This window comes from Ochotona curzoniae, unplaced genomic scaffold, assembly GCF_017591425.1.
Source record: "Ochotona curzoniae isolate NIBS_2020 unplaced genomic scaffold, NIBS_Ocur_1.0 contig_2861, whole genome shotgun sequence".
NCBI classification, from domain to species: Eukaryota; Metazoa; Chordata; class Mammalia; order Lagomorpha; family Ochotonidae; genus Ochotona; species Ochotona curzoniae.
This window is the reverse complement of record NW_024465620.1, coordinates 1,949,151-1,969,280: the sequence shown is the minus strand read 5'-3', so window position 1 is coordinate 1,969,280 and position 20,130 is coordinate 1,949,151. Positions and strand designations below refer to the sequence as shown.

Sequence of the window (20,130 nt, the reverse complement as noted above, 5' to 3'; positions counted from 1 at the left end):
TCTGGGTGATCCACTGCTGCACCCCACATCCTCCTCCCTTCAGCCCCCCACTTTCCTCCACATCTGCAGAAAAACAACAAAACAAAACAAGAAGGGCTGCCGCAGGAACTGTCCCGTGCCTGAGGTGAGGCTGAGCAGGTGGATGGTGACTGCCCTGCTCCCAGCCCCTACGCAGACTGCCCCGAGCCTCCCTCCATGCCAGTGCAGTCCCCTGCCACAGAGGGCTGTACCAGAGGGGGCGGCAGGGTCCCCCCAGAGGCTGCTGGGAGGATGCAGATCCCGGGATGGGGGCAGGACAGAGTCCGGGAGTCCTGGGAGTGAAGGGAAAACTACCTCCTGGTCTGCAGGGCAGCCCTGGCTCCTGCGCGCACCGCAGTGACGCAGTCAGGACGGCTTCCAGAGGGGGAGGGGATAGAGGGATGGAGGGAGCACAGACACCCAGAGAGAGAGAGAAGAGGACAGAGACCCAGAAAGAGGGGACAGAGACCCAGAGACAGGGGACAGACCCAGAGAAAGAGAGAGAGAGAGAGAGGAAAACAGAGACCTGGGGGGGGGGGGAGGAACAGAGAGCCAGAGAGAGACGAGAAAGGGGGACAGAGACCCAGAAAGAGAGGGGACAGACCTAGAGAGAGGGGACAGAGACCTAGAGGGGGGCAGAGAGACCCAGAGAGATGAAACAGAGAGGGGAGTCTCAGGAATGGGGCAGAGGCTTAGAAGGGGTGCACCCTTCTAAGTGTTGGAGGCACAGGGACTAACAGGGACTAACAGGAAAGGACTGGGGTGGTTGGAGACGAAGAGGGGGGTGACAGAATCGAGGGGGAGAGTAGATGCCGAGAGCGGTGGGGATACAGACGGCAGGATAAACACGGAAGCGGCGGAGAGGGACAGCAAGAGACAGACACGGGGTCTGGGGTGGGGGGAGGCGATACGAACCAGTGCAACCCTGCAGTGGGAGGCGGCGGGCCAGGTCTGGGCAGCCCGAGATGCAGCCCCTGACCCGCCCCCTTCGCTCCCACAGGCGCCTGCACCTGCCGCAGCCCCGCGCCTGCGCTCTGCTCCGAGAGGCGGTCCGCTGGCTGTGGCCCCGCCCCTGGCCCCACCTCCCGGCGACCGTCTGACCCCGCCCGACTGTGGCCCCGCCCCTGGCCCCACCTCCCGGCGGCCGCCTGGCCACGCCCCTAGATCTAGCCTCGTCCCGCCCTGGCTCCACCACCCGGCGGCCAGCTGGCTCCGCCCCTAGCTTAGCCCCACCCCCGGTTCCACCTCTCCGCGGTAAACTAATCCCGCCCCTTGGCTGTGGTTCCGCCTTAGCCCCACCTCCCGGCGGCCACCTGACTCCGCCCCTGAGTGTGGCCCCGCCTCTGACCCCACCTCCCGGCGGCCAGCAGGCTCCGGCCCCGCCCCGTTGCCCTCCCCGGCCCGGTGCCTCCGAGTCTCGTGCCCTCCGCCCTCTCCCATCACGCAGTTCACGCCCCCTCCTCATCCCTGCGCTTCAGCAGCCGGCCGGCGTCTAGGCTTCCTCCTCCGCACCGTTTGGAAGCTCCTGTCTGGCACGTTTTAGGGCTCGCTGGCCGTCAGTCAGGGTCCTCGCCCCGGTTCTCCGACGTCCTAGAATCCCTCTCCTCTCTGTTCCACTCGGGAGCTTCGTGCTCCTCAGCAAGTCCCTTGGCGCCTGGCGACCTCAGCCCGCCCCGCTGCGGCAGAGCCCCCGGCTGCGCCTGGCCTTCCCACAGCCCATCCAAGCGCTGTCCACTCCCCCGAGTCCCACCCCGTCCGTCCGCACGCTCATCCTCCCAGCTCAGCCCCGTTTACCCGACTGTAGCTGGCAGCCTCGCCGTACTCGGGCTTCCCGGCCTCGCTGCCGCCCTACCGAGTCTCCATCTCCGCTCCCCTCAAACGGCTCCTGAAGTCCAGGGAAACGTTCCCGCGCTCGCCTCAGCCCCGCCCCCTGTCCCGCAGCCCAATCAGGACGGCGACCACAGTCCAGGCCCCGCCCCCCGCCCCTGATAGGCGACCCTCCCCGTGTAGCCCCGCCCACTGATGGGCAGGTCTGCGCGTGCAAGCGTTAGTTGGTTCGCCCTGCCTCCGTCCCTTCTCCCCCCAATCAGAGCAGCCCTTCCCAATGGGGCCCCGCCCCTCCGGGCCAGTCCGGGCCTTTTAAATAACCGGTACCGGAGCCGCCCCCTGACTCTCCGCCCCTCCACCGTGCCGTCTCCAATCAGCGCGCCTGAGCCCCGCCCACTTCCCCCAGCCAATCAGAGACGCTCCTCTCTCACTCCCTCCCCCAGCAGGGCTCCACCTCCTCTCCCTCCCCTCCGCTCCTCCCCGCCCAATCGTGTCTGACTCTGCCCTCGACGGGCACGCCCCCCTCCTCCCACCCAATCCCGTCCGCGTCTGCCCTGCGGCACGCCCCCTCGAGGCCCCGCCCCGCAGCCCCGCCCCCCGTCCAATGCTGAGCTCAGTCTGCGTCTCGTCCTTCCGCGGGCGCCAGGGGGCCAGCAAGCAGCAGCCGGCGCCGCAGCCGCCCGAGTCCCCGCCGCCGCTGCCCGCGCCTCCTCCGCCGCCCGCTCCGCCGCCGCCGCCGCAGCCTGCGCAGCCCGGCCCCGCCGCGTCCCCGGCGGGCCCCCCGCCACCCCGCGGGCCCGGGGGCCGGCGCGCCGAGCCATGCCCCGGGCTGCCGGCGGCGGCCATGGGGCGGCACGGCGGCGGCGGTGGCGACAGCGGCAAGATCGTGATCAACGTGGGCGGCGTGCGCCATGAGACGTACCGCTCGACGCTGCGCACCCTCCCGGGGACGCGGCTGGCCGGCCTCACGGAGCCCGAAGCGGCGGCCCGCTTCGATTACGACCCGGGAGCCGACGAGTTCTTCTTCGACCGGCACCCGGGCGTCTTCGCCTACGTGCTCAACTACTACCGCACCGGCAAGCTGCACTGCCCGGCCGACGTGTGCGGGCCGCTCTTCGAGGAGGAGCTGGGCTTCTGGGGCATCGACGAGACGGACGTGGAGGCCTGCTGCTGGATGACCTACCGGCAGCACCGCGACGCCGAGGAGGCGCTCGACTCCTTCGAAGCGCCCGACCCCTCGGGCGCCGCCGGGGCCGCCAACGCGGGCGGCGCCCACGACGCGGGCCTGGACGACGAGGCGGGCGCGGGCGGCGGCGGCCTGGACGGCGCGGGCGGCGAGCTCAAGCGCCTCTGCTTCCAGGACGCGGGCGGCGGCGCCGGGGGCCCGCCGGGGGGCGCGGGCGGCGCGGGCGGCACGTGGTGGCGCCGCTGGCAGCCGCGCGTGTGGGCGCTCTTCGAGGACCCCTACTCGTCGCGGGCTGCCAGGGTGAGCCCCCCGCACGCTGACCCCACCCTGAGCTCACACACCTCCTCGGAACACGCCCCCTCCCCGCTCCGGGTCCGCCAGACGCACCCCTGCCCTCCGGAACCTACCCGGGGTCCCCACCATCCCCAACCCGCTTCGCTAGGCAGAAACTTCCTTCCTGGCACCTCAAACCTTTCCCAGACTCCACTCCGCCAACACACACACCCCAGAAAACCTTTCCTAGACCCCAAAGTGCCCCGGGGCTTCTGAACACTTGTCCCCACTCCTGCAGCCCCCTCTTCTGCCCCCAGGTTCTTCCAGCACCTTTCTGGGCCTCCTCCTCACTAAGTTTGGGGTCCCCTGGCAATTTTTGAGTCCCGTCCTCTTTCTGTTCACCCCCAGTCTCCGAGACCCCCCCAGGGGAATGTCCAAACCACTTACTTTAGCCAGGAACCCCACAGCACTGAGTTTCAGGGTGTCCCCCCACCCACCTCCGTGTTCCCACCCGAGTTCCCCAGAGGAGCCGCTGTGTCTCAGCAAGACCCAGTTCCAGCTAGTCTCCCTCCCCCCGCCCTCCCTCAGCCCTCCAGCTCCTTTCCTGGTCCCTGAAGTGACTTCCCCTCTGCTGCCCCCTCCCCAGTGCACCCTCAGGCCTTGGCCCCTCCCGCCCCAAGCCATCTGTCCCAAAACTTTCTTCTGAAATTAGCTTCCAAGGCCTTCTTCCCTTGGCTACTGCTGCACTGCCTCCCTCCCTCCCTTAGACGCCCCCCAGGACTGGGCCCCCTCACCCTCTCCTCCACCAAACCCAAGAGCTCCCACCCCAACCTTTTCTCCCCTCCACCCGCAGCCCCGTCCCAACCCCAGAGTTTCCCTGGACTTCTGTCTCTCCCAGAAAACTTTTCCCTAAACATCTCTAACTTCCCCGTTAGAGATGTCCCTGGAGACCCCTGAGGGAGATGTTGTGAGGGGGTGGTGCAGTTCAGGACCCGCTGGAGGGGGAGGAGCCCTCCGAGGGCCCAGTCACCCCAGGAGCCCGGCGGGGCCCCCTCCCCCCCGTAGTGCGCGTCCTGGCCCCGGGAAGGACGCACGGAGCCGCAGTGCCGCATTCGCGTCGGGGGGAGGGAGCGAGGGGGGGCCGGAGGCAACGCGTAAAGTTTGGTCCCTGAGAAGCGCTGACTTGGCGAGAATTGGGGTCGGGTGGGGGAGGGAGATGTGCGCGAGCGACGTGGCCCTAGATGCCCCTCGGGCTTCTGAGCGCCTCCCTCCTCCCCGCCCCCCGCCTGGGCGCCCTTCGCTCCGTGACCCCACTGAAGGGTGCTGAGTGAGGAGGAGGAGGGAGAGTCCTGGCTGCGCGGGCTAGGGGTCTGGGACGTACACCGAGGTCACTCTACACTTGATTTTTGAGTCTGCAAGGCGCGCTCAGCACTTGCTAACCTCCAGGCAGAACCCAGAGTTGGGAGCTGGGAGAGTCCAGCTCTACTCGCCTCGCTCTGCCTCCCTAACCCTTCTGCTCTTCAGCCCCCATGGGGTAAGAGACTGAGGCAGCTGTGCAGCTGTGCACTGCGGTGGGTGCCTATCGTCCCCGCCTCGTCCTGAGGGCAAGGAGTTCATGTGAAACTCCTGGTGCGTGGCCTCCCGCCGGGTCGAGCCCGGAAGGGGTTAAGGCGGCTGCCGGCCGCTGCGGCTGCGCACTGCGGCGGGGGAGCTGTCCATGGTGCTGGCCGCTGTGCGCCCCGCCCCCCGGCCGGCCGGCCCGCCCCCACTGCGGTGCCGCAGCCTTGGAGGGGGCGGGGAAGCACGGGGCATGCGCTCTGCGGCGGCCTCTGGCCTCTGAAACCACTGCGGAGAATCCAGGGGAGGCGGGCAGTGGGCAGAGAGGACCAGCATGGACCCCCGGCCCACTCCAGGGTTCCGCTTGCGGCCTGAGCCAGGCTGCCCTCTGTTTTATGCTTCGGGTTAAATCAAGCTCCCATGCCCACCCTCCCTACTGGGGTCCTCTCTTCACCCCAACGCCTGCCCCTTTAGCACACACCAACCCACCCGTGGCTGACAATCCAAGCTTCACCCATTGCTTTTTCTCCCTAAGACCTGAGCACACCCACTCCTCTTCCAGGCTTCCATCAGCACCCCACACGACGGGGGCCAACCCTGGTACCCCACTTCCAGCTCCCTCACCCCTCTGGCCCTGGTGTCTGCCTTTCCCTGCCACTTCCCCTGCAGCAGCCTTCTCTTTAACGACCCACTCTCCTGGGGTTCCACCCTGCCCTGTCCTCTCTAAGTGAGGCCGTTACCCAGCTCTACCCTTTTCCCCAGCTTGGATATTAGCACCAAAGTCCTTAACCCCTGGGTGGACCCCGAGGCCAACCCTGGCTCACTGGCTAATGGGGGCCTGTGTACCCTCACAGCTCAGAGCTTCCTGTGTTCCAGGCCCTGGGCCAGGCACTGCCTTGAAAGCCAAACTCCTTCTACACTCACCTACACCAAACCCTCTCGAAAACCCCCATGGGTATAAGGGGCTTGGAAAGCGTCATCTCCCAGCCTGCACTTGGCAGGTTAAAAGCCAGCCAGACCCCAAAATGCGGGCGCTCTGACTCTCGAAGTCCTCTCCCACCTCCTCCCGTTCCCTTTTCCACAGCTCCAAGCTGCAACACTGGAGGTGGTTGGGGGAAGGGGGTGTGAGAGCTTGGCCCCCTTTCCCCGTCCCTCTGCAGGGCCCGTGGACCTGCAGGAGACTCAGAACAGGAGGGTGGGGGAGGTGATCTGGGCGACAGAGCCAGGGGCCAGCAAGGCTGTTCCCACGAAAGGTTCTGGCCATCTGCTCTGCATGCAGGGCCAGCTCCCCTCCCACTGCTGTTCCTTCCTGTCCCCTGTTGTTAGTTTCAGAGGAGTCAGTTGGGCGCTGCAGGGAATGGAGCCACAGGCTCGGAAGGCTGGCTAGCTGGCTGGGCTGGGGGGAGCCGGCAGGGTCAGCCTGCAGCTGCTGCTGCCCGATCACCTCTCCCCTCCTGCCTCCCGCCCTGCAGTATGTGGCCTTCGCCTCGCTCTTCTTCATCCTCATCTCCATCACCACCTTCTGCCTGGAGACCCACGAGGGCTTCATCCACATCAGCAACAAGACGGTGACCCAGGCCTCGCCGATCCCGGGGGCCCCACCGGAGAACATTACCAACGTGGAGGTGGAGACGGAGCCCTTCCTGACGTACGTGGAGGGCGTGTGCGTAGTGTGGTTCACCTTCGAGTTCCTCATGCGTATCACCTTCTGCCCGGACAAGGTGGAGTTCCTCAAGAGCAGCCTCAACATCATCGACTGCGTGGCCATCCTGCCCTTCTACCTGGAGGTCGGGCTCAGCGGCCTCTCATCCAAGGCCGCCAAGGACGTGCTGGGCTTCCTGCGCGTCGTGCGCTTCGTGCGCATTCTACGCATCTTCAAGCTCACGCGCCACTTTGTGGGCCTGCGTGTGCTGGGCCATACGCTGCGGGCCAGCACCAACGAGTTCCTACTGCTCATCATCTTCCTGGCCCTGGGCGTGCTCATCTTCGCCACCATGATATACTACGCCGAGCGCATCGGCGCCGACCCTGATGACATCCTGGGCTCCAACCACACCTACTTCAAGAACATCCCCATCGGCTTCTGGTGGGCTGTGGTCACCATGACCACCCTGGGCTACGGAGACATGTACCCCAAGACCTGGTCAGGGATGCTGGTCGGGGCACTGTGTGCCTTGGCTGGGGTGCTGACCATCGCCATGCCCGTGCCCGTCATTGTCAACAACTTCGGCATGTACTACTCATTGGCCATGGCCAAGCAGAAGCTGCCCAAGAAGAAGAACAAACACATCCCCCGGCCCCCGCAGCCCGGCTCACCCAACTACTGCAAGCCCGAGCCGCCCCCACCACCCCCGCCCCACCCGCACCACGGCAGCAGCGGTGGCATCAGCCCGCCACCACCCATCACCCCACCCTCTGTGGGGGTGACTGTGGCTGGGGCCTACCCACCGGGGCCCCACACGCACCCTGGGCTGCTCAGGGGGGGAGCGGGTGGGCTGGGGATCATGGGGCTGCCTCCTCTGTCCGCCCCTGGCGAGCCCTGCCCACTGGCTCAGGAAGAAGTCATTGAGATCAACCGGGCAGGTGAGGTGGAGTGAGGGCTGGTGGTGGGAGAGGTTTGGGCGAGGGTGAGCAGGTGGAGCAAGCAAGAAGAGGAGGAGAGGCATGGTGGGGCTGTGGGCAAGAAGGAGTCCCCATGGTCCGCAAGATAGGGAAGAGAAGGGAAGAGCTGGAGCCAGGGCCAGAGAGCAGACAGCTGTGCTGACCACAGGCAGGACCTGTGGACCAGGGGGAGGGGGTGTGCAAGGAGAGGGACTCCCCCACAGAGACAGAGGTTGAGCACCCCTGGCCGTGGCAGGCTGAGGCTGGAATACAAATAGTCCCCCAGAGCCAGGAGAACTTGGACAGAGTGGTGGTTCCGGCAGAGGAGGGGTTTTGGCAGCTGAGATCAAAGACACAGGGTTGGGGGGCCCATAGTGAGCTGGGGGTGTCTGGTGTTGGGAAGGAGCTGGCAGCACCCATGTAGGTGTCCGGGAGGAGGGAAAGGCTGGTGTGTACCCCACTTCCCCCCTCCCAGCAGGCCTTAAGTAGGTCAATAAAGGGAGCTTGGCCACCCGGCCCCCATTTCGTTCCCTCAGCCACCGACCCAGTTTCACACCCATTAAAAATAGCTCAAGTCAGAGCCTGGGGGACCCCCGCCTCCCCCTCCCTCCCGTCACCTTCCCAGCCCTTCCCCACCATGTCCTCCCCTGGCAGCTGCCAGGCCTGTCCCTGTCACATATTCCCCAGTCAGCTCAGTGCAGGGCCCCAAAACAACAAGCTGGCACCCCTAGCCCCCTGCACCCTTCGCTGACCACCCCTAACCCACCAGGTGCCCCTGTAAGTGCCCACCTTGGGAAGTGCCTACCTGCAGTTCTTGGGCTCCTCTGGGACCATCCTCTCCCAGCCCTCCACTCTCCCCTTTTGTCTCTGGCACAGATCCTCGCCCCAATGGGGACCCAGCAGCAGCTGCGCTGGCCCACGAGGACTGCCCCGCTATCGATCAGCCCGCCATGTCTCCAGAGGACAAGAGCCCCATCACACCTGGAAGCCGGGGCCGCTACAGCCGCGACCGAGCCTGCTTCCTACTCACCGACTACGCCCCTTCCCCTGACGGCTCCATCCGGAAAGGTGAGGTGACCCCCCATGGGGTCCCTGCGTCCTCCCCTTCTCCCAGGGGAGGGAGGAGGGGTGATGGGGGTGGCATTGGGCTTCCCTCCCCACCTTCCTCCCAGCCTCCCACCCCTGCCCTTAGTCCCTCACACAGACCCTCACCTGTCTTTATTCCATCTTCATTTCCCCACCTCCCGCCCTGCCCCCTGGACTCTCTGGCCTCTTCCCCTACCCCCAGCCACTGGTGCTGCCCCAATGACCCCCCTAGACTGGCGTAAGCCAGGCCCCCCAAGCTTCTTGCCCGACCTCAACGCCAACGCCGCGGCCTGGATATCCCCCTAGTGGACGAACCCCTTTCCCCCGGGGTAAGTAGCCCCCCACCCATCCCCTGACTAACCCCTCCCTCCTGACTAACCCCTCTGAGACCATGCAGACCCCCACTGACTGAGACTCCCACCCCTCACCTTGAACAGCTGCACCCCATTTACCCCCAGCCCCTGACACTGACCCCCACCTGCCTGCCCACCCCAAGACTCAGCACACCCCTCACTTAACCCCACTTAACCCCCCAGAACTAACCTCACCCCTCCCTGCACACTCAGCACCTGACCTCCGACCCTGCCCTCACAACTGAGCCCCATCCTCATCTCCATCAGCATTGCTTTCCCTGCCTCCATCTTGGACTTGTTAGTTCAATCAGGAAAGGGGATACATGCCTAGGTGGTCCCTGTTAGTTGCTGTGCTCAGGGAGCCCCCGTGGGCTGGAGTTGGCAGACCCTGGAGATCTGTGCTGATGGGGGTGAGAAAAGTGCCCCCTTGCTCCTCAACTTCCCCCAGCCCCTGGGACTCTGGCCCCAGTAGGGAGGCTCTCTGTGCAGATGGTGATGGGGAGGCCTGAGGCACAGACTGGAGGAGGAGGGGGAGGAGGAGGAAGAGCGGATCAGGAGGCAGAGGGTCCAGGGGAAGAGGATGTGGCTTGAGCTGGGCCCAGAGAGGAAGGAGCAAGGCAGGGAGAGCTGGGGGGCCAAGGGGCAAAGGGGACAGGCAAGAAGGTGAGCTCAGGGTGAGCCAGCAAGCAGAGGTCACCCCAGCTCTTTTCCTGGCATTTGTTTGTTCAATGTTCTTGAGGACGCTTGCACTGGAGAGAACTGGCAGCCAACCAGGCAAGAAACCTGCCTTGCTAATGGGCTAAAAGCTTTTGTCAATAAAGCTTTATTGGAACACAGCCACCGGCCAGACACTGACCAGCCAGCCCTTGATAGAGTTTGCTGACCCCTGACGGGAAGTAGAACATCAACAACTGAGAAAAAGAAAAGAGTGAGAGAGCTCTGGCCACTTTACAGCGGGGAGCTGTGGAGGCCTCTGTCGGCGGAGGAAGGGCGAGCCCAGGGCCCTGGGTGCTGCTGTGGGTTGACTTCCTGTGGCTGACAGTCTGGGAGGAAAGCATGGGGTTTGGGGGTCACGGTGAGGCTACATTCCATCTTAGCAATGATCTTGAACCATCACTTACTCATTCAACAAACACCCAAAGGGCCTAGAGATTTCCTGCCACAGGGTGGAGGTGGGGGGTCCGTAAGGAGCCCCCAGGACAGCCCCACAGCAGTTCCCATGTTTCCCATAAGTTCAGACAACCATCTATGTACAGCCCCAGGTCACAGAGCAGACAGGACAAGGCACTGGCTCCAGCTCCAGGTCCACAGGGGCCTGTCTGGCTCCTGGTCCCCTCCCCTCTCTTTTCTGCACCTCTTCCTCCACCATCATCACCTTCCATTCTCATCTCACCACCTTCCCCCAGCTCCTCCCAGCAACCCCTCCCTGCCTGCACCCCCTACCCACCCTTTGTTCCAGTTCCTGAGTCTGGAGGGACCCTCATGGGAGGGAGTGGGGAGATGATGGGGAGAGGTGGCAGGGGAGACTTGTGGGGTGTGGGAGCAGTGGGAGTGGGGGGGCCACCAAAGAAGGTCCCTGCTTCTCTTGCCTCCAGTGCCAAAACCCTTTCATTGAACTCAAATGATGGCTGGAGCCGATGGGGCTGGCTGCACCTGCGCTCCGGGTCCTGCACCCTGCCCCCCCTCCCGTGTCCTTTTGCCCCCTCCCTTAACTACCCACCCTACTCCCAGTCCGTGCCCTCCCCAGTACCCCCCTGTCCTCAGCCCTGACCCCGACCCCCAACCCCTCCAGCCACCCGGAAGCTCCTTCCATATTTGATGTCTCTCTGACCGCCCCCATTTCATCGCTCCCTTTCACCCTGGAGAACACCATCGTGGAGATCAGCGTCCCTCCATCCCCCCAACCAGGAGGCTGTTGGGGGGTCCCCCCGACCATCCTGCCCTCGCCTTGACTCTGTGTATTTCTGTCCCCAGCTCTTGTCACCGCCTGAGATCTCGGGAGACCCTCGGTCCCCCCTGCCCCTTCCCCCCAGGTTAGCAATTGGGAATGGCTGGGATGGGAGGGCTTTCCAGGATACGCGTTACAGCTCCCCTCTCTCAGGGGCAGGACCCCCTCCTCCACAGCGCTCTGCGCTCCCCCAGGCACCGGCGGAGCCGAAGCCCCTGCCCCGTCCCCACACACTTGCCAGCACCTGCCCACAGTCTGTCTTGCCCCTCCCACTTTCCACGGAGTCTCATCTGCCTCCCCAAGACCACCGCCGCCAGCTTCTGCTCCCTTCAGCTCCGTCACCCCCACCCCAGATCTCTGGCCGCTGCCAGGTTCGCCCCAGCCCTGCGCCCCACCCACCCGCTCCACGGCTGCTCCCCTACATGCATCGTGCCGGCCCTGCCGCCCACCATCCCGCCTCGCTGCCCACCTTCACCTTCTGAGAAGAGGACCAATGGGGTGGGGTGGGGGGAAGAGAGGTGGAGCGGGAAGGGCCCCCAGGGGGTGGGGGGAGGCTCGGTGGGCGCCTCCTAACCCTGAGTCTCCCCTCCCCGTGTTTGGACCGTGCTGTGGTGTAGACTGACTGCCCTCTGTTCCCTTCTCTCCGTCTCTGCCCTCGCCGTCCACCCGGCTCCATCTGCCTCCCTCCTGGTCTCTCGGGCTGTCCTTGCCCCCTTTCCTCCCCCATCTGTCTCCCCTCCCATGTCTTGGGGTCTCTCCGCCTCGGCCCCATCCCCACCCGTCCTCCCTCCATGCTCCTCCCGTTCTCTGTCCCTCCCCAGGTTACGAGAAGTCCCGCAGTCTGAGCAGCATCGCGGGCCTCAGCGGGGTGTCCCTGCGCCTCGCGCCCCTGGCCACCCCCCCTGGCTCTCCCCGGGCTGCCCGCCGCGCTCCTCCAACCCTGCCCTCCATCCTTTAGTGCTCCCCTCCCCCCTGTGGGGGGACTCGGGGGTGACTGGGAAGAAGGTCCAAGGAGCTGGGGGTGGGGGGTGGGGGAAAGGGTTTTTTAAAAAAAAAAATCAAAAGTCATTAATAATATGCAATGGAAATGAAGACGCCAGCAGACACCCCTGGGCCCCTCCCTCCTCCCCCCTTCGGCCCTTCCAGGATGAACGGGGAGGAACCAAATCCCATCCCCCAACTCCCCCTCCCTTCCAAAAAAAGCCTTCTCAGGTCTCCACAGCCATATGATCCCTCCCATCCACTTGTGTAAATAAGGCCAAATTATGCCAATTACATCTTGAGAAACCTCCACTATTCTGCATGCCCTTCCCCTCCCCACCCCACCCTCCTCGGCTCCACCTCAGCAATAAGGTGCCGCCAGCGGCTGCAAGCGCGAGTTGGAGGGAAGGGGGCTTGGAGCCGAGCGCTGTGAGACCTCCGGAGGGGCTCCCGGCTTCCTGGGCTGGGGAAGTGGGCGCCCTCACCTCGTGGAGTTGCAGGGGAGCTAGCCTGGCCCCAGTAAAGCTGCCTGCTCAGGGCTGAGCCTGAGGGAGGCAGCCACGTGGCTGTGACAGCTGCTCCCAGCCTCTGCCCCCACCCCCACCAGGGATCTGCTCGCCTCGGTTCCTGCTGCTGGGACCCAGTTGCGCCCCACACCCCCAGAGTTCCAAGATGATCTTGTCCCCAGCACACGATCCACCCCACCTTCCCACGGCCCCAATCCCATTCCCAGGACTGGAGAGCTGCACCCAGATCCTTTTACACTGATCCTGGCACTCCACACCCCTCAAATCTGCCTCCCACACACCAGCCTGGGACTTCCCCTCTGCTGCCCTGCCCGCCCCCTTTTCCCTGGACTGCTTCCCAGCACTTAAACCTCCAAGACTTGACCCAGCTCTGAGCTCAGTTCCAGCCTTTGGGATGCTCCAGCCTCCTTCCCAGCCCTGCCTCTCGCGGGGTCCGCTGACGCTAGCCCTTGACCAAAGGCTCTGGGGAGCTGTCTACAACTCCAGGGAAACCAGCCTTCCCCAGCCTGGCCCTCCACCCCGCCCAGCCAAAGCCCCCCTCTCTTAGACGGTGCCCAAAAGGCAGCCCCGCTGCGGATAGCTGCTTCCCAGAGGGCAGTGTCCGAGCCACTCCCCACGGTGTGCGCCGAGTTCAGGCCATCCAAGGACACAACACATATTTCCTGTGTGTTTTGCACATCAGCCCGTGGGGCTGCCGGGTAGAGACAGGACGCGGTTCCATAAGCTCCACGTGGAGGGACCCTGAGGCCGGGAGGCCCCCCCCCCCCCCCCCCTAGTGCGCGGGCCTGGATCCCTCTCTCACCTCCCATCCAGGCTCCAGGATGCGCTACCTCCCCCAGGCCCAGAGGCCACACCGGTCCGCATCCTTAGCGGACCCTCCTCCCTCCTTAGAGATATGCGGAGCGGGAGCCATGGAATGGACACCCTCCCCTCTGCTCCCACGGTCTCAGGAACTCCTTCCCCCCAGGGCGGGCCGGGGCAGGGGGCGTCACTGGGCAGATTCTTGTTGCAACGATTCCTATGCAAGGGGCATTTTGAGTCCCTCCCCAACCTTCCCCCAGTCCCTAAACCCTGGTGAATCAGGGGTGAGGGGTGGGGTGAGTTCTGGCGGGGGCAGGGCAAAGGGCTAGGGGCTCCAGATTCCAGGGTATGGGGGGAGGGGTACTGATTATTTTGCCAAAGGGTTCAACTTCTTTCAACGCCCCAGTTTCCCCTGGCCCTCAGGAAAGCCAGAGGGGGCAGGGAAAGGGGTGAGGGTCTTTCCCAAAGGATACTGACCTCTTCCCAGTGTCTCCCCTCAACCGCTCGCCAACCCCCAGCTTTTTAGTTCAGCTTTTAAAAAGTAACCACGGTCATAAATGTCCACCACAACGTGATCCCTGACCCCTCCCACATCCTTCAGTCAACCACCAGTGTGGGCTGCGGGGAGGGGGAGAGCGAACTAAGGGGCCTGCCCCCCGCAACCCGAGTCCCGCTCCCCCTCTTCGCCCCGGCCGCCAGGGTGCCTGCAACCACACGCATGCGCTGCATGCTGCGCCCCCACACGCATGCCGCGCGCCTCCTGCGCTCCGGGAACGCACGGACACGGGGCAGGGGGCGGGCCGGTCGGGGAGGGAGGAGCGGAGCGGTGTGGGGGGCTCTTCCTGAGCTCGGCGGCTCCCCTCCCCAACCCACACAGCAATAAGTTTCTCTCACTCCAATGTGGGCGGGGCGGGCCTGGCCTGTGGAGGGCGTGGGGGCGGGTGGGGGCGGCAAAAGGGGCGCTCTCAGGGATGGGGGCGGGGTCTGGAGTCTGTGGGGAAGGGGAGGTCTGCGAATCGTCCCCCTCTGGTGCTAACAGGCGGGTCTTCTCGGCCCACCCGCAGGGCCCCTCCCCCAGCCTCCCCCACGCCCACCCTGGGTGCATGAACCGCCCAATGCAAAAGCTGCCGCATGTCACCCCACCTCCCCCCAAGAACAAGTGTCATGTCCCTGTCCCACCCATCCAGTCAACCTTCTCCAAAATAAAAGTTTCCTTTTCATTTACAAGTGGCTGGTTCTTGACTGCTAAGAAGGTCTCTCTAAGGAGTGCAGGTGGGCTGGATGTGGGGAGCAAGTGCCTCAGTTTCCCTGGTGGGAGAATCAACAGCTGAGGAATAGGTCTGATGAGGGGAGGCTCGGGAGCAGGGTGGTTCAGTGCCCTGGGGGACGGGAGATGTGGGGGGACCTAGGCCCCAGAGTGGACGCTGATCTAGCTGTGTGCCCTAGAGCTAGTGGCACAGCCTCGCCGAGCCTGTTTCCATACCTTCCATGGCAGCAGGGCAGTGCCTGACTCAGCCCACTGGGCACAGGCAGGCGATTGGACCGGTCCACGTCGCAGCATCCAGGATTGCTGGCCAGGGCCAAGCTGCAGCACCCGTGGGCTCAGGAGGGGGCACACCCGCTGCAAGCACCCATGGGCTCGGAGGGCCACTGCTGTTTGGCTCCTCCATCTCCCCCTCTGTGTCCTGAGGAGGAGGGAATGCACCCCCTTCTCCACCCCTGCACTATTGTAGCTGGGATGAGAGACCCCCCACCCAGGAACACACACACAGGGGGAGCCAAGGGTGGAGACTGGGCTGAGGTTTATTTCTGCCAGAGCCAAGAGGTGCCTCTACCAGCCGTCGAGCAGCAGCCAGGAAGTAGGGCAAGGGGAGAGGGAGGCTGAGGAAGGGGAAGCCCCAGGCCTGGAGGGCAGGGAGTACCTGACTGCCCTCCTTAACACCTGAAGGCAGGGTGGGATGCACATGGGACCCTCAACTTCCCCTTGAGAGAGCGAGCCCGGTCCTTGCCTCTTGGAGGCCCCTCTCCTCAGTTTGGGGGTCATTGAAGGCCTCAGGTTGAGTGGACAAATGCCAAAGTGCAGGTCCAGGGCCAGGTGGGGTGGGAAGGGGCTCAAGAGAGGGGTCAGACCTGTCCTTCAGTGCAGCTGGGTCACTGGGGCTGGGCTGGTGAGGGCCCCTCAGACTCTGGGCCCGGCTGCCCAGACCCCGGCTCAGCTTCCTCAGCCTCCTCGTCAGATACCACACCCTCCTCCAGCCGAAAGACCTGGCGCACTGTGCGGGTGGTGAAGGTGAGGGGGCCGCGCCTGTGGGGAGGAGAGACACAAGGGTGTTATGTTGGAAGAGGGGTGGGGGGAGGCAAACATGACGTGATGTGTGGGGAGGGAAGACAGAGAGGACATGGGCCAAAGAGCCAAGGAGCCAAGGAGAGGCGGACATGATAAAGGGAGGTAAACATGACCTGTGGGGGCAGAGGGCATAGTGGATAGAGTGAGGATGGAGGGCACAGAGAGCCAGAAGTAAGAGTGGAGAGAGAGAAGTCACCATGCCACCATGGGTCCCCTCCTGCTGCCCCTGGAGTCCCCAGCATTTCGGATCAGGGCATGTGTGTGTCTGCCGTACCGCAGCCGGTTCCTCAGCGTGGTAACCTCGCGGTTCATGGACTCAGCCGACTCTGTGACGTCCTCCAGTTCTCGCTGCAACCTCCGGCGGCCAGCGTGGGCCCGGGATGCCTCCTCCTCGGCTTCCTCCAGCTGCCGCTTCAGCTGCTTCACTCGAAGGTTGCCTTTCTCCAGCTTGGCAGGAGGAAGAAACAGGGGTGACTCCCCATGCTGCCCTTCCCCTGGCCCCACTCCTCCTGTCTCCTGCCAGTCTCTGTCCCATCTCCATTCTCTGTTGGGCATTCCCCTCCCCCCACCTCAGGTTGGCCTCCACCCTGACCTGTCTTTCCCCTCCAGGCTGTGTCTCACACAGCTTTAGAGGGGTCTTTTTATGTTCACAGGTAATCATCTCCCATGGCCTGAGTCCCTCTTCCTGCCACCCCAAGCCCTGAAGGGTCTTATTCTTTCCACAAACACTGAGCAGACCAGCATCACCAAGATGCTCTCCAGCTCTTGCTGTCTCTCTTGTAGAACGAAGCAAGGAAGCACATCTCTGGACCTCATGAGCAGTCACTCAGCTGGTCAGTCCATGCTCCTCTTGGCCCTGAACTCATCTTGATTACTGCTGTCCCCTCAGCCTGGTCCTCCTCATCCTGCAGGTGTCAGTTCAAGATCCCATCACAGATACCCTCTTCCTGTGTCTCCCTCTCTTTAAATGCTCCCCTCCACCCTCAGAACCTGGCCTGCAGCAGGTGTCGAGTGAGGGATGACAGTTTAGAAGCACAGCTGAGCTTTTAAGGGCACGGGGACGCTGACCTGGGATTTGATTCAGGTCCTATCATCTACGGACACTGAGCTTGTACATGATACCCTTTCTTAAGGTTTCCTGCTAGGAAATGTAAGTATTTTGACAGCAGCCATTGTCATGCTCAGGACAGTCACCACTCAAATCTTTGAACTCACAGATACTGGGGCCAGGGTGCTAAGGTTGGAGACCCACTTCCTCCTTACTAGGGAACCCTGAGTGGGTGGCACCATGTGTTGTGCCTCAGTTTCCTCACCTGAATAAGAAGGAGATCATAATCCTCATCCCACAGTTGCTGATAAGAGCTAAACTAGACCCCATGTTATAACTATAGCAGTGCCTCGCACACACAAATCACTAGCAGATATGACTGATGCTTTCATTCTGCTCTCATTTTTGGGTATGGCTCAGCTTCTATGCTCACCAGGGCTGCCTCAGCTCCCTTCAGACTCCATGGACAGCAGATCATGCCCTTTAGACCTGTGCTGAGGCTCCAGGTCCCAAGAGGAACCTTTCCAAGGAGCTGTCCAGCAGCAGCTGCACATTACTCGTTAGGATGGGAGGGCCCATGCTGCACCCCAATCAGTGTCCATCCCCTTCTTCCCATTCCCCGGTGATGCCAATTGCTTACCTGGTCCCGGAGCTGGTCAGCCACCCTCCTCTCCTCCTCCACCTGCAGAACCACTTCCTTGAGCCGCTTCTCGGCCCTGCGCACCAGCTTCCCTGACAGGATGCGCTCCCTGCAGGCAGGGGTTGAGGGGAGGAGGTACTCAGGCAGGTCCAGTGGCTGTCCTGTGCTTGGCCTGGCCTCTTGCCTCTTTCCTATCTCCAGATCCAGACTGTTAAGAGCCTGTAGCCCTCTCCTGTGCTCTGAGAACCTCAACTGCTGAGCTGGCCCAACCTGCCAGAGCATGAGCGGTCACTGGAGCACACACCAGCTGGCCTATTGGCCTTAGACAAGCTAAACTCAGCCAACACTAGCAAGTGACCCTCAGAGCTGCGTGAAGATGATGTGCAAGTGAGCCCCCCCCACCTTGAGCCCACAGTGGCAGAACCCACCCGCTGGCCTAAAGACTCCTGAGCTGTTGGCTGTTGGCATCAATTCCTAAGTTCCAGTGTGGCTTGTTATTAGGTTATTGATGAATGCTACGAGGTTACCTTACTCTCCCCAGCACTAGAGCTCCTTGCATCCTAAAACACCCTAAATGATACAGGAAATCAACATTAATATAATGGTGCCTCTTGGATAACAGCAAGCCAGGTGCCTGTCACACAGCTGCCCTCTCTTGGGCCTCAGCTTCCCCACTCACCTGCTCTCCTGCTCCAGCTGCTCTTCAGCCTGGGCCAGCTTGGATTCGAGGGCAGCGATCACCATCTTCTGGCGTGCCCGGGCCCCCGCGTCCTCTTCACCCAGCCGTCCCCGGAGCTCCTGGATTTGTCTCTCCAGCTGCTGCCGCGCACTCTCAGCCTTGGCCGAGAAGCTGCGTTCAGCTGACAACTCTGTGGTCAGTGTCTCCACCTAAGGTGAGTGGGCAAATAAGAATGACAGTGTGGAGCCTGAGAGCGGATGGGTGGGGAGCCCCAGGCATCCCGCGCGTGTCCAGAGTGCTGAAGGCTGTTCTGTGCAGAGCACTAAGTACTCAGCACGCACTGTACTTTCTGGCACTGACTTAACACCAAGTAGTTCCAAATGTTCCTCTTTCTGGACAGATTTTTTTTTTCTATTTTGATTATGTCCACAAGACCAGAACAATGGCCCTGTTCATGGCTATACATCCTACCTCTACCATGTGTGAACACATCTATACCAAGGGTTCTCACACTCTGGATTCACACCATATCAGCTGGGGAGCTCATGAAACAGAGTCCAGGGCTGTACTGGAGGGGGCCTGGGAATGAGCATGGACATCCTTGGTGGGACCCCAGGAGCAAGCATGGACATCCTGGGGGAGAGGGGCCTTGGAGCGAGGGTGTACATCCTGGGGGAGAGGGGGACCCCAGAACAAGCGTGGACATCCTGAGGGAGGGGGCCCCAGAGAGAGGGTGGGCATCCTGGGGGAGGATGGTTCTGCCAGGACTCAAGGAGTGTGGCTGTCATGCACAGCAGCTACTACAGCACAAACGTGTAGCCCTGAGCCCAAGGACAGTCCCCAGGTGTTGGGGCTGACTCAGGCTTTGTCTCATTTCACCCTCACAAGCATTGAGGATGTAGCCATGAACTTGTTCTTTCTCTTTTTAAGCTGTTTGTTCTTTTTTTCCACTATAACTGAGGCTAATTGAGGGCATGACTTTAGGAGTGAAGAAATCTATACTAGGCAGGAAGCTGAACTTGGCTGACCCAGGGCCTCTGTCCACAGCAAGCATTAGCTCCTCCCTTAGAGACATGGACTGGTCATCAGCAGGTGACAACCCTGGGGTGTTGTTCCTGTGGTCCTCCCTGAGGCATCTACTCCGCCCAGCAGCAGCACTCAGAACTTTCTGGAACTGCACACAGACTTGTGGGTCATCACTCCTTGTTTTGCCCTAGGGCTTCTCACTTAAAGGAGCGTTCCCCAGTGCCCGTGCCAGCTAACAGCACAGGAAGAAGGAATGCGGTTTGATGCTGGAGACAGAGATTGGCTGCACGTCAAGGACCCCCTGACCACAGGCAGCCACCAGAAGTTGGGGGAGAGCTTGAGAGCCCCTTTCCCCCTTACTGGAGAACTCAGCCCTGCTGACACTTTGCCTGAGGCTCCCACAGCTACAAGAAGATATATTCTGGTCACTGCTACAGCGGAGGGGTTTCATGTGACACCTGTTCATGCTTTCAAAAATACCACCGTGAGGGGCCAGCCAATATTCAACTAGCTAATCCTCCAAACACCAGCATCCTATATGGGTACCAGTTTGTGCCTTGGCTGCTCCACTTCCCATCCAGCTCCCAGCTTGTGGCCTGGGAAAGCAGTGGAGGATGGCTCAAAGTCTTGGGATCCTGCACCCATGTGGAAGGTCCTGGCTCCTGGCTTCGGATTGGCTCAGCTTCAGCAGTAGTAGCCATGGAGTGAACCAGCAAATGGAAGATATTTCTCTCCTTCTCTCCATAATTCTGCCTTCCCAATAAAAATAAAAACACCACTGTGAAGGCATGGGTTGGGTTCAGGCAAGCCTGCTGAGATTAAATTAGTTAATATCATGCTGGAGCTCGGAGCGCCCCCTTCAGGGCCAGCAGAGGCATGCCCCACGTGCCTTTCCTGCTGTGATGAGATGGTCCTGGCTGCCTTTGTTCACCTCCTGCTTTGCATCTAGACTCAGCCATTTCTGAGCAAGTCGTGGCTGCCATTTCCAGGCCTTCTCTAGGCAGATGTGCCTGTGGTTACGGTTTTGAGATCCTCTTGGGTGGAGAGAGGGCGAGCGGATCTGTGTAACACACCAGCACCCACGAGCAAAAGGGCTTGGGCTGGGTTTGTGGAGCAGTTGGTGAACGCGGTGAACATTCACGTGGACTTCGTCTGCACTTCCACACACTGCAGCTTGCAGGTGTATACATGCAGTGTTTGTCACGGTGCCATGAGGCTGTGTGCACTTGTGG

General features: G+C 62.4%; 2 protein-coding genes across 8 annotated transcripts in view; one reads left to right on the top strand and one right to left on the bottom strand.

Moving 5' to 3' along the window:
* The first annotated feature begins 2,170 nt into the window (after positions 1 to 2,170).
* KCNC3 (potassium voltage-gated channel subfamily C member 3) lies at positions 2,171 to 11,838 on the top strand. Of its 5 annotated transcripts, none has more exons than XM_040978324.1 (5): positions 2,171 to 3,331; positions 6,334 to 7,444; positions 8,339 to 8,530; positions 8,751 to 8,877; positions 10,876 to 10,982. In XM_040978324.1, exons 1-4 carry the CDS (start codon positions 2,450 to 2,452, stop codon positions 8,852 to 8,854), a joined length of 2,289 nt encoding a protein of 762 aa, XP_040834258.1. In that variant the 5' UTR covers positions 2,171 to 2,449; the 3' UTR covers positions 8,855 to 8,877; positions 10,876 to 10,982. The 5 variants fall into 5 exon arrangements, with proteins under 5 accessions (XP_040834258.1, XP_040834259.1, XP_040834260.1 ...); XM_040978325.1 differs by lacking the exons at positions 8,751 to 8,877; positions 10,876 to 10,982 and adding exons at positions 7,949 to 7,951; positions 11,671 to 11,838 and having other exon boundaries at positions 2,450 to 3,331; XM_040978326.1 differs by lacking the exon at positions 10,876 to 10,982 and adding an exon at positions 7,949 to 7,951 and having other exon boundaries at positions 2,450 to 3,331; positions 8,751 to 9,695.
* Positions 11,839 to 14,960: 3,122 nt separating this feature from the next.
* The window catches only part of MYH14 (myosin heavy chain 14), a 58,060-nt gene continuing 52,890 nt past the window's right edge, over positions 14,961 to 20,130 (bottom strand). For all 3 annotated transcript variants that reach the window (XM_040978319.1, XM_040978318.1, XM_040978320.1), the window contains 4 exons: positions 17,873 to 18,081; positions 17,194 to 17,302; positions 15,780 to 15,952; positions 14,961 to 15,463 (listed from right to left, as the gene is read on the bottom strand). In XM_040978319.1, coding sequence (XP_040834253.1) covers positions 15,310 to 15,463; positions 15,780 to 15,952; positions 17,194 to 17,302; positions 17,873 to 18,081 — 645 coding nt within the window. In that variant the 3' untranslated portion in view covers positions 14,961 to 15,309. The remainder of the gene's footprint in view (positions 15,464 to 15,779; positions 15,953 to 17,193; positions 17,303 to 17,872; positions 18,082 to 20,130) is intronic.